This window comes from Lithobates pipiens, unplaced genomic scaffold, assembly GCF_037356315.1.
Source record: "Lithobates pipiens isolate NorthernLeopardFrog02 unplaced genomic scaffold, aLitPip1_a1.2 Scaffold_1, whole genome shotgun sequence".
Taxonomy (NCBI): domain Eukaryota; kingdom Metazoa; phylum Chordata; class Amphibia; order Anura; family Ranidae; genus Lithobates; species Lithobates pipiens.
This window is the reverse complement of record NW_027507685.1, coordinates 225,514,597-225,530,870: the sequence shown is the minus strand read 5'-3', so window position 1 is coordinate 225,530,870 and position 16,274 is coordinate 225,514,597. Positions and strand designations below refer to the sequence as shown.

The 16,274-nt window shown below is 41.6% G+C and overlaps 1 protein-coding gene across 1 annotated transcript in view; it reads left to right on the top strand.

Moving 5' to 3' along the window:
- The window catches only part of NOTCH4 (notch receptor 4), a 127,680-nt gene that overhangs the window by 79,417 nt on the left and 31,989 nt on the right, over positions 1 to 16,274 (top strand). The window contains exons 15-23 of the mRNA XM_077483835.1: positions 564 to 716; positions 925 to 1,153; positions 4,345 to 4,546; positions 5,904 to 6,054; positions 8,819 to 9,003; positions 9,109 to 9,238; positions 10,244 to 10,483; positions 11,599 to 11,711; positions 15,545 to 15,846. Coding sequence (XP_077339961.1) covers positions 564 to 716; positions 925 to 1,153; positions 4,345 to 4,546; positions 5,904 to 6,054; positions 8,819 to 9,003; positions 9,109 to 9,238; positions 10,244 to 10,483; positions 11,599 to 11,711; positions 15,545 to 15,846 — 1,705 coding nt within the window. The remainder of the gene's footprint in view (positions 1 to 563; positions 717 to 924; positions 1,154 to 4,344; positions 4,547 to 5,903; positions 6,055 to 8,818; positions 9,004 to 9,108; positions 9,239 to 10,243; positions 10,484 to 11,598; positions 11,712 to 15,544; positions 15,847 to 16,274) is intronic.

Sequence of the window (16,274 nt, the reverse complement as noted above, 5' to 3'; positions counted from 1 at the left end):
GACTATGCCATCCTTTCTCCTCCTCCATTTGGGCTATACTATCTTTTCAGTAAATGAAATGTGATCTACAACGTCCTCTATTTATAGATTGAGTTCCATTCAATTAAGCCTTTTTTTTTAACCAAAATTGGGTTTTAAATTTTCTGCACACAGATTAATGAGTCAAAACAGTAATCACCCCCCCCCCCCCTTCTCCTCTCTCAATATATGATTTAGCCAGAGACAGTGTATGCAAGGAAGCAACATCTGCTGGGCTATCTCTCTTTGGAAACCCATAGTGCTTTGGGAATCCTTTATCATATATTCAATGTTAACAAAGCAACTATTGTATAAAATGGTTAAACATATTTAAAACAACATTTTGAAATCTACAATAGACCTGACTCATAACTCAAAATTATATATATATATATATAAAAAGCTGTAAAAATTACAAAAAACAATGGGACAGACTTGATGGATTACTTGGTCTATTTTCTGCCGTCACTCTTCTATGTTTCTAGGTTCACTTTAATCGTATTTCTCATATTCAGCCCCTTTTATTTGTTCTCTTGTCCCTGCAGGTCCACACTGCGAAGAAGATGTTGATGAATGTTCAGATGACCCCTGCAAGAACGGAGCCGGTTGTGTTAACATCCCTGGAGCATACAGCTGTGTCTGTGCCTTGGGGTACACCGGACATCACTGTGAATCTGCATTAGATCACTGCCTGTCAGGTGGTTTATCTAGAAGTTCTTGTGAAGCACTGGTCCCTAGCAACCAGTCAAATGCTGCCTTCCACTTTCTCAGCTTAGCTGAAATATGACAGTTTATCTGATTGGTTGCCATGGGCCATACAGAAACAATATTTTTTTGTATGTTTTACCATAGAGCCTGATGTTTTTCTTAACACTTTACATTTCCTTTCCTCATTTTCTCCTTTAGATAGTTGCCAGAATGGAGGTACATGCCTCAGTCTGCCTGACATGTTTACCTGCGCTTGTCCCTCTGGATACACAGGAATGCTCTGTGAGGAGAATGTAGACAGCTGTGCAAGTTCACCTTGTCAAAATGGCGGATCATGCAAGAACCTTGGCGACTCCTATACCTGTGACTGTGCCAGAGGCTATGAAGGAAACGAGTGTGAGGTGAACATTCAAGACTGTACCAACAGGTAAGAGGACTCAGGCAGCCAGAAACAATAGGGATAAAGAGAGAAAACTTGACCCTTCTATTACATAGGATTGTTTTTTTTTTCCCTTTTAGTATGTTCTTTGGTGGCTTAAAAAAGTGTGAATTGTATTTATAAATCAACAATGCGTTTTTTGTCTTGTGCTTGAAGCAGATCTAAACGCAATCACTTAACCACTTCAGCCCCAGAAGAATTTACCCCCTTCCTGACCAGGGTATTTTTTGCGATTCAGCACTGCTTAGTTTTAACTGATAATTGCGCGGTCGTGCGACGCTGTACCCAAACAAAATTGACGTCCTTTTTTCCCCCACAAATAGAGATTTCTTTTGGTGGTATTTGATCACCTCTGCGGTTTTTATTTTTTGTGCTATAAACAAAAGAAAAGCAACAATTTTGAAAAAAAAAATATTTTTTACTTTTTGCTATAATAAATATCCCAAATTAAAAAAAAAATCAGTTTAGGCCAATTAGTATTCTTCTACATATTTTTGGTAAAAAAAAATCACAAAAAGTGTATATTGATTGGTTTGCGCAAAAGTTATAGCGTCTACAAAATAGGGGATAGATTTATGGCATTTTTATTTTTTATATACTTTTTAATATTAATGGCGGCGATCAGCGTTTTTTATCGAGATTGTGGCGGACAGATCAGACACGTTTGACTCTTTTTTTGGAACCATAGACATTTATACAGCGATCAGAGCTAAAAATAGCCACTGATTACTGTATAAATGTCACTGGCAGGGAAGGGGTTAACACTAGGGGGCGATCAAGGGGTTAAGTGTGTTCCTACTTAGTAGGAACAGACGATCTATTTCTTCTCCCCTGCCAGAACAGGGTTTTGTGTGTATACATACACAAATCCTGGTTCTGGCTCTCGTGACCGCGATCACGAGTGGCCGGATGCAATCGCGCCCGCCAGACATGCGCATTGGATCCCACGTCATGCACTCTTGCTATGGCTCTTTAAGAACCCGCCATACATATACAGTGATTCGTGCAGGAGAGCCATCCTGCCACCGTATATGTGCAAGAGCCGGTCAGTAAGTGGTTAAATATCATGTAGGGACCCTGACATAAGCAGTAGTGTCCCTATTCTAAATGCTACTGGGCTGTAGTCAGCCTGTGCCAGAATTTATATTTATTTTTTCTACAGGTTTTCCTTTATGTTCTGGTTATTGTTTACTTCTGCCTGATGCTGGGAAGCATCTGTAGAAATAGCGTAGGAAGAGCCAGTAGCCTGAGTTATAAATATGTACAGTGGGTATAGAAATGAATCGCATCCCTTTAAAATAATCACATTTTGTTGCTTTGCAGCCTGTCTATGCAGCCTGATATAACACTAACATGTCACAAAAAATTCAAAAAAATTCAAAAACAAAATCACTGAGTTGGAAAAAGGATCACCCCCTTATGTCAGTATTTTGTTGAACCCCTTATGCTTTAAAGAGGAAGTAAACCCTGATGAGTTTACTTCCTCTTTCATTCCCTGCAAAGGTAAAGCATAATGGACTACTATGCATCGCATAGTAGCCCATTATGTGTCACTTACCTGACACAGGAGCCAGCGAAGTCACCGCTGTCCCCTGTAGTCCGGCGCATCCATCTTCTCGGTGGGTCGGGCCGCTCCGCCGCTGTCATTCGGCGAAGCCAGGATGACGTCACTCCCGCAAATGCGCACGGGAGCCGCCACGTTCGCCATATCGCCGTTGAAGGGTGCCGCGCTCAGTGCGCCTGCGCGCCGCGCACCGTAGACAACGGTGCCTGTCTTTCGGCAAATATCTCCTAAACCGTGTAGGTTTAGGAGATATTTCTTGGACCTACAGGTAAGCCTTAATCTAGGCTTACCTGTAGGTCAAAGTGTGTTGTAAGGGATTACAACCACTTTAATTGCAGCCTTTAGTCTGTTGGGATATGTCTTTACTAACTGTGCACATATTTGCCCACACTTCTTTGCAGAACTGCTAAAGTTCAGTTAAATTTAATGGTGACTGTTTGTGGACTTCAGTCTTCAAGTCATTCCACAGATTTTCAATGGGGTTTAAGTCTGGGTTCTGACTAGGCTATGCAATTCACCTTTTTCTCCTTCAACAGCTGTGTGGTAATTGTTGCTGTATGCTTTGGGTCATTGTCATGTTGGAAGGTAAACTTTCTTCCCATTGACAACTTTCTAGCAGAGGGCAGCAGATTTTCCTCAAGAATATGAGGGTATTTTGCCCCATCCATATTTCCTTCTATCCTGACAAGTGCTCCAGTCCCTGCTGCAGAGAAACACCCCCACAACAGGATATTACAAACTCCATGCTTTACTGTAGGAATGGTGTTATTTGGATGGTGACCTGTATTGGATATGGTTTGGTGTTAAGGCTAAATAATTTTAGTCTCATCAGACCAAAACACCTTTTTCCATGTGGCCTCGGAATCTTCAAGGTGCGTTTTGGCAAAGCTCAGTCATGGCTGCATGTGGCCTTTCTTTCTTGCAACCATCCCATACAAGCCACATTTGTGGAGAATTTGTGATAATGTTGTCACATGTACACAATGACAGCTCTCTGTCATAAATTTTTTCACCTGCTTCAGAGTTGCTGTAGGCCTCTTGTTGGCCTCTCTGACCAGTTTCCTCCTGGCTCTTTCATCCAGTTTCTGATCCAGGGAGGGTCTGTGTTATACCAAATACCTTCCATTTCTTAATAATAGACTTCACTGTGCTTCTAGACATTGATAAAACCTACATCCAACTCCAGACTTGTGCCTGTCAACAACTTTATCCCGAAAACCTTTTGACAATGCCTTGCCACCCATAGTTGATTGTTTGCACTATCAGGAACTGAAATGCTCCAGGAAAGCTCTTTTCATGCTGAGCTAACCAAAATGACCACAGCTGATCACAGTTGAAAGTCAGATGTCTTTGTGTGCCATTAAGAAGGTTATTAGCTACACCTGATTGAGTTTACAAGTCATTTTTAGGAAGAGGGTTGATCCTTTTTCCAACTCAGTAGTTCTATTTTTGATGAAAGCAACAAAATGTGATTATTTTAAAGGGAGATGATTCTTTTCTGTACCCACTGTATATTTCCCTGGTTTTTAATTTTAAAGCCTTATGTAGAATGTCAACATTATAGAAATTAAAAAAATGAAAAATAAGACATTCATTAATTCTGTTTCTTTTATAGTTCCTGTCTAAATGGTGGCACCTGTGTGGATGGAATTGCCTCCTACTCCTGCTTGTGCCCAGAAAGATTCACAGGAAGACAATGCCAAGACCAGATCACTTACTGTACCACAGATTCATGCAAGAACGGGGGTACCTGCCATGAAGTTCCTGGTGGGTACATCTGCTCCTGTCCTGAATTGTACACAGGGGGCGCCTGTGAGGTGAGGGCAAATTGTATTTTTGCATTTTCTTGGAATATTCTGTTTAGGTGGCAAGGTGGTTGAGTCTACTATCACTTTAGCCTGGGTTTCTCGAAACCCTTTCTGTTCAGCTTTTATGTTCTCCCTTGGTTTGTGTGGTTTTACACCCAAAATATCACTGCTAGGCTAGTGATTTTTAAGCCCGTGCTTTGTAAAATTGGATGTTGAGTGTGTAACACAGTCCTGTAACATACTGTATATACAGTATAAATAGCAAAAGTGCTGCATAATACAAACTAAGATATGTTATCCTTGTTTTTTGGTTTTCGTCTCCCCTTTCACTTCATTATTTTCATGTCCTCCTCCTAGTTACTGCTAATTATGCAGGACTAGCCTAAAATACAGATCTGAAAACCTATTATGCTATTTTATTTTCAACTTACCCGTACTCAAACATTTCCTTGTATAGAATTTATCATTGATATTATTAATATTAGGGCTGTTACTGATTAAAATTTTCATGTTCGATTAATCGATTTGTTTTTTTAATTGATTAATCAACTAATTTCGATTAATTATAACGCACATACAGATCCATCTACTTTTAGCTGATCTGCATTGCAACTCTTCATTAGTCAGTGGTAAATGGGGTATACACTATATCACCCGACACTAGTTATTTTCCACAATCCATGACTTAACTTCACAGTTCACACAAATATGTTTTAAATTCCATCTGTAGCACTGACGTAAGTACATTTTTTTTCCACAGTAGCGTGACAATCCTTCCACCTCCGGTCTAACTAATCACTCTGATCTTATGGTATGGAGCCCTGTGCAAACAGGTGGTCATGCACAAGTGGGTATCAAAAGGGTTAACACTGACCATAAACTTCTTTCACGTCTCCTTAGATCTCAGCAAGGAAGCCAGGTCATGGGTAGAAAGAAAAGATCTAAGTGCTCACCGCTTAAGTATAAGATTAAATTTTTGTGTTTAAACACAAACTTCTCACATAAAGATGATAAAACACAGCATGTAAAGCTGACAATCGTGTTAGTTCCGTAGGGTAGTAGCGGGTGACGTCATGCATAGCTCCTCCCCCGTATGCGCTACATTCAATCAGAACTTCGACATCACCGGACTCCTCCCCCCTTCCCTTCCTTAGCAGATGGAGGCACTTAGGGAAGGAGGGAGGAGTCCAGTGACATTGATGTATTTTCCTGATGTCAATTTGACATGTTTTGTTCTTATATATCTTTAGAAAAATTAAGAATTTATAAAAAAAAAAAAAAAGAAGAATACTAAAGCAAAAACCTATGCCATGGCAAGACCACTAAGCTTCATAGTTTTACCTCTCTCTATTTACCGTCCCTACAGGACATCATAGACTTCTGTGCTCGCAGACCATGTCAAAATAAAGGAATATGTTCTCAGACGGGAACACAATATCGGTGCCAATGTGCCTTTGGATGGGTTGGAAATCATTGTGAAACTCCTCTTCTGACCTGCAAGGCCACAGCCTCCAGAGGTGCCAATTTGTGATAACTTTCATGTCTTCTATGCACACAATAAAATTGTTTGTACTTCTTATACCAACTAGACTGATTCCAAGTTTAATTTTTTTTTGTGTAAGTTAGAATAAAAAAAAAAAGGATAGCTTATGTTGGTAGTCACATCTTTTAGAATTTTGATGTTTACTGACTGTACTTTTTGTGATATCATCTTGTTGTCTTACTTTGCATTATAAATAAAAACATATTGAAAGTAAAAAAAAAAGGATAAATCTGGCTGCCTATTTTTCCAGGTTTTTTTTGCCATCAAAAAATGACCATGTTGACACTATTGCCATGCTGTGCCTTTAAATCCCCAAATAAAGTGGAAAAAAAAACATATGAATATCAAATAAATACTAAAAAATAAGTGAGAATAGCTCAAGGGGTCCACCCTTTGAGAATGTTTACTGGGTTGAAATGCGTCAGTGCAGAGCCTGTGCTGACGTCATTGCTCACGCTGGAGTTGGAGCTAGCGGCGCTGTACAGTTTTTGATGTTCTTTTTCATGCAAACGTATTGTGAGTAGATATACAGTATAATTAATAATAAAGCAAGCGGTTTTGCACAAGATGGGAGGTTGTTATCTGTTTCTCTTTCTGGTTTAACTATTGTGAAGTGAGAGAGGTAATTCCACTGATACTCCCTGTTGGTGTGCCCTGTGGTTCCCTTGTTCCTGGATGCACTGGCCACAGCAGATCCCACGTATTAAAATAATTTATAATTTGGGATCTTTCTGATTGGTAAAAGGCTGTGTGTGGAGATAGTGGTGGTGGTACTCACCGGGGACATCTTGAGTTGATGAGTTACTAGAATGGACTTTTTGGAACTTTCTTTTATAATAATAATTGAGTGGACGGTGTTGATACAATTTTATTTCAAATTATACTCACTTCATTTTTATTTTTTATTTGAAATACATGTTTGCTTTCACTTTATTTGGGGATTTAAAGACACAGCACAACAATATTGTTGACTAGGATTTAAGCACTTGTGTATGTATTATTTGTGTAACTGTATTATTTTGGGAGTTATTATATTTTGCACTAAGCACAATTTTTTACTATTTAATAAAAAGACCATTTCTGTTTCTTATTATGAGTTTTTGGACTTGTGACCATTGTGTAGGTTATGATTTATGTAGGATAGTTTATGTATTTATATATATATATATATATATATATATATATATACATACATACATACATACATACACACACTATATTACCAAATGTATAGGGACCCTGCCTTTACACGCACATGAAATGTAATGGTCTCTCAGTCTTAGTTCGTAAGGCTCAATATTGAGTTGGCACACCATTTGCAGATATAACAGCTTCAACTCTTCTGGGAAGGCTGTCCACAAGGTTTAGGAGTGTGTCTATGGGAATGTTTGACCATTCTTCCAGGAACGCATTTGTGAGGTCAGGCACTGATGTGGACAAGGCCTGGCTTGTAGTCTCCGCTCTAATTCATCACAAAGGTGTTCTATCGGGTTGAGGCCAGTCAAGTTCTTCCATCCCAAACTCGATCATCCATGTCTTTATGGACCCTGACACCATCGTCTGTTTACACGCCTCTATCATCTGCAGCTCTCCTGTCCTCCTCTGTCCTCTCTCCCCACTCCCCTCCCTGCCTGTCAGCTCATGACAGTGCCTTCCCCCACAACTCCTGCTGCTTAAATAATATTTATATCATCATCCCATCCCCTCTGTGTTCTAATCCTGTGTCCCCCTGGGTGAGTGATTTATAAAAAAAAAAGCCTGCTATACCATATTTCACAGCATCGCTTGGCAACTCTCAGCGATCACGTGACCGACCGACTCTCTCTCCTTTCCTTCTCCCCTCCCGAGTGACGTCAGTGGGGGGATCTCAGCCCCGTCCGCTGCAGCTGTCAGATGGGGAAAGGAGAGCCAGCCGGTCACGTGATCGCTGAGAGGAGCCAAGCAGTGCTGTGAAATTAGGTATAGCAGGCTTCTTTTTTTGTTTTAAATCACTCACACAGGGAGACACAGGGTTAGAACACAGAGGGGTGGTATGAAGATGTGAAAGTGGCTTAACAACCATCATAAGAGTGTTTTTGAGGTCAGCCAGTACTGATATTGGAAGAAAAGAGCTGGTTCGAATCACAATTCAAATCATCCTATAGGTGTTTAGTAAGGTTGAGGTCGGGGCTCAGTACAGGCCACTTTAGTTCCTCCACACCAAACTCATCAAGCCATGTCTTTAGGGAGCTAGAAAGAAAACAGCCTTCCCTAAACTGAAGGTGGAGGTGCACAATTGCCTAAAATGTCTTTGTATGCTATACCATTACCAGTATCCTTCAATGGAAACACCTAAACTTAATGGTTTGGAGTGGCGCCTCCATACTGATTGGCCATATAGTGAATTATGAGTAAAAATCCCTTTCACAGAATACAATAATATCCTTTAAGAGAGGGTGTAAATGAGAAAGATGTATTTGCATAAAAATTACCAGTAGTAAAGTTATATTAATCCCAAACACCGGTTTAGTAGATCTAAGCTCCAACCTTTATTGGTTTCTGTGGGTAACAGCACAATTATATTTTCATGTGAGTTTTTTTATTTTTTTACCTTTTCTAACTTTTTCATTTGTATCAACATAACATATTAGCCACAAGAAAGGCATAAAAGTTTGTGTTTTCAATCTATCACGTTAGATCACATTCCCTTGTCTTTGGTTCTACCATTTCTGTGTTTCTTTTTTTCTGTCCCTTTGTAGGAGTGGACCCTGACACGCTCTGTAACAGACACGGAAACTGCGTGGATTCAGGGACATCCTATGTATGTCGTTGCTTCCCGGGTTACTCTGGCCCTCATTGCCTGGATAAATTCGACCCATGTCACCCAAACCCTTGTAAGAATGGAGGCCGCTGCCGGGACATTTCTGGGTCACCCTCTTGCCAGGTGGGAGATTATAATCTTTATTTTATGAACAAATGATTAATACAACATTTAATCCTGATCTATTTCATGTATTCTACTCACAATAACAACAACTTTTTTGTTCAGTGCCTACATGGATACCACGGGGCAACCTGTGAAGAGAAAGATCCATGTCTGTCCCAGCCTTGTTACCACAATGGGGTGTGTGTGCCCAAAGGGACCAACTATCATTGCGTGTGCCCATCGGGAACCCAAGGTAAGGAAAGTCAGAAGAATCACATTGCCTGGTTAAAGGACCAGTACACCGAGAAGCAAAGTTTAATCATTGATAGAGTTTGGTGAACTTCATCATTTGAAGACTCTGATGGCCAGTGATGTAAGAAGAGGTCTAACAGAGTTTGCTCAGGCAACCAGACCCCTGCTTTTGGTAGTGCCATAAATCTTGCTATTAGTAACAATTTCTTTTAGTGGGGGGTTATTTAGGGTAGTTTGGTTGATTTCATTTAGTGTTCTTTGTATGCAAATATATACAAGGATAGCACAGAGCGTAGGAATTATAAATACTATTGTTTATTTTTGTGTATTTGATTATTTGTGTACTGTCTGGGGGGGGGCATTTTTTGGCACAAGGTCACGTATAGGATTGTTAAAAGGAGCATCAGTAACCTCACTTTCGCCTTGCCGATTGACTTAATGCGTTTTGTCGAATGGCAACATTTTGGTGTGAAATATACTCTGATTCCTTCATCCCTATTTTTATTGTAATGATAGAAATGATAGAAATAGGTAAACTGCCATAGCTGACCTCCTTTTGTTAAAAATGCTGGTTGCCTGGCTGTTATGGTAATCTAATAGCTTTAATGCTTTCTGAGTCAATAAGCTGGAACAAAATGATGGAGTGTCATCAGCACACCAATGATTCCTCAAAATGGTCCATTTTGAGGCATCCTTGGTGTGCCGATGACACTTCTTCACTTTGATCGTCCACGGTCTCCAGACTGTGGTCATTACAGCACCCAGAATTACCAAACAGCCATTTTCTTGAACGTGCGCGTGGGGAATATTGCATTTGGACCTAGCTGGAACAAGTATGCAGATCATGAGTTCTTACCCATCTGTAATTGTAGTGTTTCTTTAAAAATGTCTAGAAAGAAATGTTGCTGAGTAGAAAAGTGTTGTATTGTGTTAATTGTCACATTTCAAGGACAAAATATGTAAGATGTATGCCTAGAAATCTTTGTTTTTCTTTATATTGTATCAGGAACCCGCTGTGAAATTAATATAGATGACTGCGCAACAACTAAAGTTCGGTGCTTCCATGGAGGCACATGCATGGATGGAGTTGGGGGTTTCTCTTGCCTCTGCCCCCTAGGGTATGTGGGAGATCGCTGTGAAGGGGATGTCAACGAGTGTCTGTTCAACCCCTGTGAGCCACGAGGGACACATACCTGTGTGCAGCTCAGCAACAGCTTTCAGTGCCAGTGCCATCCACATTACACAGGTTCAGAGCATGGGCTTCTCTCACATCCACTCCAACCTTGTACTCTTCACTCATCTGCCCTTCTATTCCTTCCTCCACCTCTCTCTACCCACCTCCATTCCTTCCTCCTCATCTCTCCTTTTCTTCTGTCCACTCTCCTCCTCTCGTTTCCTCTATTTTCTTCTCTCCTCCCCATCTGTTCTTTGCCCTCTGTCCTCTCCATTCCACTCTGCTCTCCTTCTCCACCCCTTTCTCCCCTCTTCACCCTTTCCTTGCCCTCTCCACTCCTCTCCTCCCCTCTCCTCCCTTCCGGCCCTGTCTTTCTATCCTCTGCCCTTTCCTGAATTCTTCTTCCCTTCCCACACCCCCTCCCCTCTGCTCTTCTCTTTTCCTCTCTCCTTTCCTTCTCTACTCTCCGCTCTTCTTCTCTCCTATTTCCTTTCTTCTCTGCTTTCTCTTCCCCTCCCCTCCCCTCTCCTATTCTCCTCCCCTCTCCTATTTTCCCCTTCCCTCTCCTCTCCTCTCCTCTCCTCTCCTCTCCTCTCTCCTCTCCTCTCCACTTGCTCTCCTCCCTTCACTCTCCTCCCCCCACCCTCTCTTTTCTAACCCACCATCCCTCTTCTCCCCTCCCCTCTTCTCCTCTCCTCCCCTTCTATCCCCTTTCCTTTTCATCGAATCTATTGCCCTCTCCTCTCATCCCATGGCCTTCCCTCTACTCTCCCTTCTTCTCGCCTCCCCTCCCCTTCCTTTCCCTTGTCCACCCCCTTTCATGCCTTCACTCTTCTCTCCCCCCACCCTCTCTTCTCTGACTCCCCCTCCCTTCTCCTACTTATACTCTTTCTTTTTTTGTCCCCTCCCCTCCCCTTCCCTCCCCTCCTCCACTCCCTCTCTCCCATCACTCTTCTCTAATCCCCTCCCTCTTCTCCTCTCTCCTCCTCATCCTCTTCTCTCCTCTTTTCTCCTCTTCTCCCCTCCCCTCTCCTCTAGCCAGCAGGTTTATAATAAAATGCTTTTCTATTTTTCCTCAACTCTTTTCTGAATATTTTCCTTCTTTTAATTCTTCTGCTAATTAATCTACATTAAATAGATACAGTAATACCTCTTTATATAATAAATGTCCTCTGCCTTCTCCTCAGGTCATAGATGTGAGCACATCATTAATTACTGTGATAATAACCCTTGTGCTAATGGCGGAACCTGTACATTGGCTGTTAACACCACACTGGGATTCACCTGCAGCTGCCCACAGGTAATTATCTCTAATTAGTCATAATAAGTCTGAATAATCAGTGTCACTACCTGTTATTATTGAAGTTCATCCTCCGGTAATCATAGGAAATCAGTGAGTTATTTTTGTTTTATGGTCAATCTGTTTTCTATGAATGCGTGGGATCTTCAGACTGGGGTGTAGAGGGAGCACCAGCTCACATCTGTTTAACAGACTAAGCTTTTTAAGACCAATAGAATACATCAGCCTTTAATTATTCCTAATCAAATAAACCATAAATAAATACCACCAAAAATAAAAAATATATATCACCCACACCACAATTAAATTGAAAAGTGCAATGCTCTCAAAAATTGACAATAAAATTTAGTGCAAATTATTACATAATAAATATATAAATAATAATGGGAAGAACATAAATGAATATATCAAACACCCCATAGTGTCACCTAATGTCACCCATATTTTTTTCCCTTATGCAGGGCCAGTGATCTTCATTTATATATTAGCAGTGGCACATTTCATTGTCTACTCATAAATTAGCAAGCTACATCCACTCCAGATCTATTTAATATTCTGTGTTAGCGAATCAATTTAAGGCTGTCAAATTTTCTGAGCCATGATGAAGGGGAAGGGTTTTTGGGGGCCAGAACACGTTGGTTGCAGGGGCGGACTGACCGTTCAGGCACTCGGCACTGGCCGAGGGCCCCATGCCACTAAGGGGCCCTATCAAGGTTGCCAGCCTCAATAAAACCAGGGACAGTATGTAAAAATCTGTGTTTTTTTAAAAATCAATCTATTGCCTGGGGGCCCCATAATCTTCTATTACAGGGGGGCCCCATAATCTCCTATTGCCCGGGGGCCCCATGAGTTGTCAGTCCGCCCCTCCGTCCCTGGTTGGCTGTTTTATGTGATCTTACTAAGAACAATTACAGTAAATAATTTGGACTCCTTTACCATTCGCCTGTGTTGTGTAATTTGCCCCCTTAATGACCAGGCCATTTTTTGCGATACGCCACTGCGTCGCTTTAACTGACAATTGCGACGTTGTACCCAAACAAAATTGACGTCCTTTTTTCCCACGAATAGAACTTTCTTTTGGTGGTATTTGATCACCTCTGCGGTTTTTATTTTTTGCGCTATAAACAAAAAAAGGCTGACAATTTTGAAAAGAAAAAATGGGGACACTAATTCTGGTGACCAATCAGGGATTCCCCCGCATTGAAGAGATTTCCTTTCACTTACTGCTTTCTGCTATAATACATATCCAAAAAAAATATATAAAAAAAACGAATGTATTCATCAGTTTAGGCCGATATATATTCTACATATTTTTGGTAAAAAAAACGCAATAGGCGTATATTGATTGGTTTGCATAAAAATTATCCCATCTACAAACTATGGGATAGATATATGCACATTTTATTATTGTTTTTACTGGGAATAGCGGTGATCTGTGATTTTTAGTGGGACTGCGACATTGCGGCGGACAAAACTGACCCCAAATTATACTTTTTGGGGACCAGTGACATTATTGCATTGATCAGTGCTATAAAAATGCACTGATCAATTTAATAAAATACACTGGCAGGGAAGGGGTTAACACTAGGGGGCGATCAAGGGGTTAAGTATATTCCCTTGGTGTGTTCTAACTGTAGGGTGGATGGGCTTACTCGAACATGACAGAGATCTCTGTTCCCGATCACTGGGAACAGTAGATCTGTCATATCATTAGGCAGCATGGGGAATCACCTTGTTAACATAGGCAGTTCCCCGTTCTGACTCTCACTACAAATGCTGATCGCCAGCGGCATGCGCTGCCCTACCCGCCAGCGGCTGCGCTACCCTCCTTGCAGGGACCGACATACAGGTACGTCAGTTCGCGCAGGAGAGCCGCCCTGCCACAGTAGTATATCTGCGTGAGCTTGTCGGCTAGTGGTTAAAGTGGATGTAAACCCTCTCCTATACCCAGTGAAGTAAACAGCCTCAGATGATGCACAGAGATGAAACAAATCTCCCTACATAAGTTTTACATGTATATCTGCTGTCTTCAACTTTCTATACTCTTTATAATGTGCACATCGTGTTACAAATTTTTTGCACTGGGAGTGAAATCTTGGCATGCACTGTGTGTGAGCTGAGTGGAGGAAAGGCATTCCCCTCCACATAGGCAGAGGAATTAAGAAACTTGCAGCACTGTGCTGTGAATAGACCAGCTCTCTGCTAATCGCCCTACCCTACACAAATTGTCAGCTGCTTTTATCTCCCGTGTTGGAGAACTTGTCAGAGGTTATCATGCTGATAACAGAGGAACTGAGCAGCAGAAAGACACGGCACACAGACACGGAGCTTTGGAGAGAGATAAGTAAACACTACAGTTAGATATACCCAGGTCAGATTTCATGAATGGAGTTTACATCCACTTTAAGTCACATTCTGGGTACCTACCAGAGGGGAGCCTTGTTTTATGTAAGCAGCCTTAGCAGAGAGAGTCAGCTCATCAAGTGATTACAGTCTCAATTCTTTTGGATGAATAAATGTTTGTAGTCTCTGACCAGCTCTTGTAGCATGTCTACAGTCTCTGACCATCTCTTGTAGCATGTCTACAGTCTCTGACCATCTCTTGTAGCATGTCTACAGTCTCTGACCATCTCTTGTAACATGTCTACAGCCTCTGACCATTTCTTGTAGCATGTCTACAGTCTCTGACCATTTCTTGTAGCATGTCTACAGTCTCTGACCATCTCTTGTAGCATGTCTGCAGTCTCTGACCATCTCTTGTAGCATGTCTACAGTCTCTGACCATCTCTTGTAACATGTCTACAGTCTCTGACCATTTCTTGTAGCATGTCTACAGTCTCTGACCATTTCTTGTAGCATGTCTACAGTCTCTGACCATTTCTTGTAGCATGTCTACAGTCTCTGACCATCTCTTGTAGCATGTCTGCAGTCTCTGACCATCTCTTGTAGCATGTCTGCAGTCTCTGACCATCTCTTGTAGCATGTCTGCAGTCTCTGACCATCTCTTGTAGCATGTCTACAGTCTCTGACCATCTCTTGTAGCATGTCTACAGTCTCTGACCATTTCTTGTAGCATGTCTACAGTCTCTGACCATCTCTTATAGCATGCCCATAGTCTTTGACCATCTACTGTAGCATGTTTTTCGTATCTGACCATCTCTTCTAGCATGCTCATAGTCTTTAATCATTTCTTGCAGCACGTCTGCAATCTCTGACAGCTTCCTGTAGCATGTCATTTATTGAATTTATGTGCAACCCTTTGGTGATCTCAGGGGTCATATTTGAGGCCCTTTATGAAAAGTAAGTAGACCACCACTGCTCTAGAAAAATGACTGCTGCCTCAGAAAACTGGAGTTCATGTTTTGCTCATAAAGTATCTTTACAGCAGCTTTCCTGAACCTTTTTTATCCCTTTTTTGAACCCTTGAGATAATTTTCAAGTCTTGGGAAATGCCTTCTAAATTTTATTAATCGGGGTCAGTGAGAAAAATACCCCTTACTTTGGTGGCCACCAAGAATTAAATTAAAGTACTGGTCAGAATGCCACCCCCCCCCCCCCCCCAGACAGCTCAAAATATTATTGGTGTTAGGCAGCTGTGGCGTTGGCCCCTGAAGTATGCAGGCACCATCAGATAGGAGGTTAAACAGCTCAAGTAACCTCCGGAGGAACCCTAGGACTCTACAAAACCCTAGCTGCTCTATAGGCTCTTGGTCATGAATGACACCAAGTACTTCCTGTACAGAATAGTTTCCCAGTTTCAAAATGGCCCTTAAAACTGTTGATTTTTTTTTGTTGGAGGGATTGTTATTTAGTAACGCTCTTTCATATTTTAGGATTATTCGGGTCCCACGTGTAGTGAGGTCATACTGTCTTGCAAAACCTACACCTGTCATAACGGTGGAAAGTGTATACAAGGGATGGAAGGGCTTCCTCGCTGTGTTTGCCATCGTGATTACACCGGCCCCCAGTGTCAGCAGTCTGTGGGGTCCACTTCTTTTCCTCCGCAAGGGCCCTGGAAGCAATGCCCAGAAGCAGAATGCCAGAGAAAGTTCCGAAATGGAAATTGTGACAAACAGTGCAATAACGAGTATTGCTTATACGATGGCTTTGACTGCAACATCACACGTAGCTGCAAGTAAGTTGCCATTGATGGGCATCAAGAGAGTGAGCAGCGTGATTCCAACTAAATTGATTTTGTGAGGAAACATATAAAGCTGAACTAAATAAACTTTGCAGTGGGTCTTCCTCAGCGCTTCAAAAGTTAAATGCTCAATTTTTGCCAATAGTACCAGTGAAAATGACTTCTTACATACTTCGTTCCCTGATCCATACCAGGCTTTTCCATCCATCCATCTACGGTGCTGTTCCTGGCAGTTGCAGCTGTGAAGTCATCACGTACAATGGAGGAGCAGCAGTCCTGCATTGTAAGTGAGGACACAGAGGGCAAGCTTGTAGAATTGGAAAAAATAGGAAATCTCGGGCTGCTGGGGGAGCAAGGGATAGGGTAATAAACGCCCTTTGTAATGGTACTGTAGGCAAAAGCAAGCATTTAACCCTGGCAAC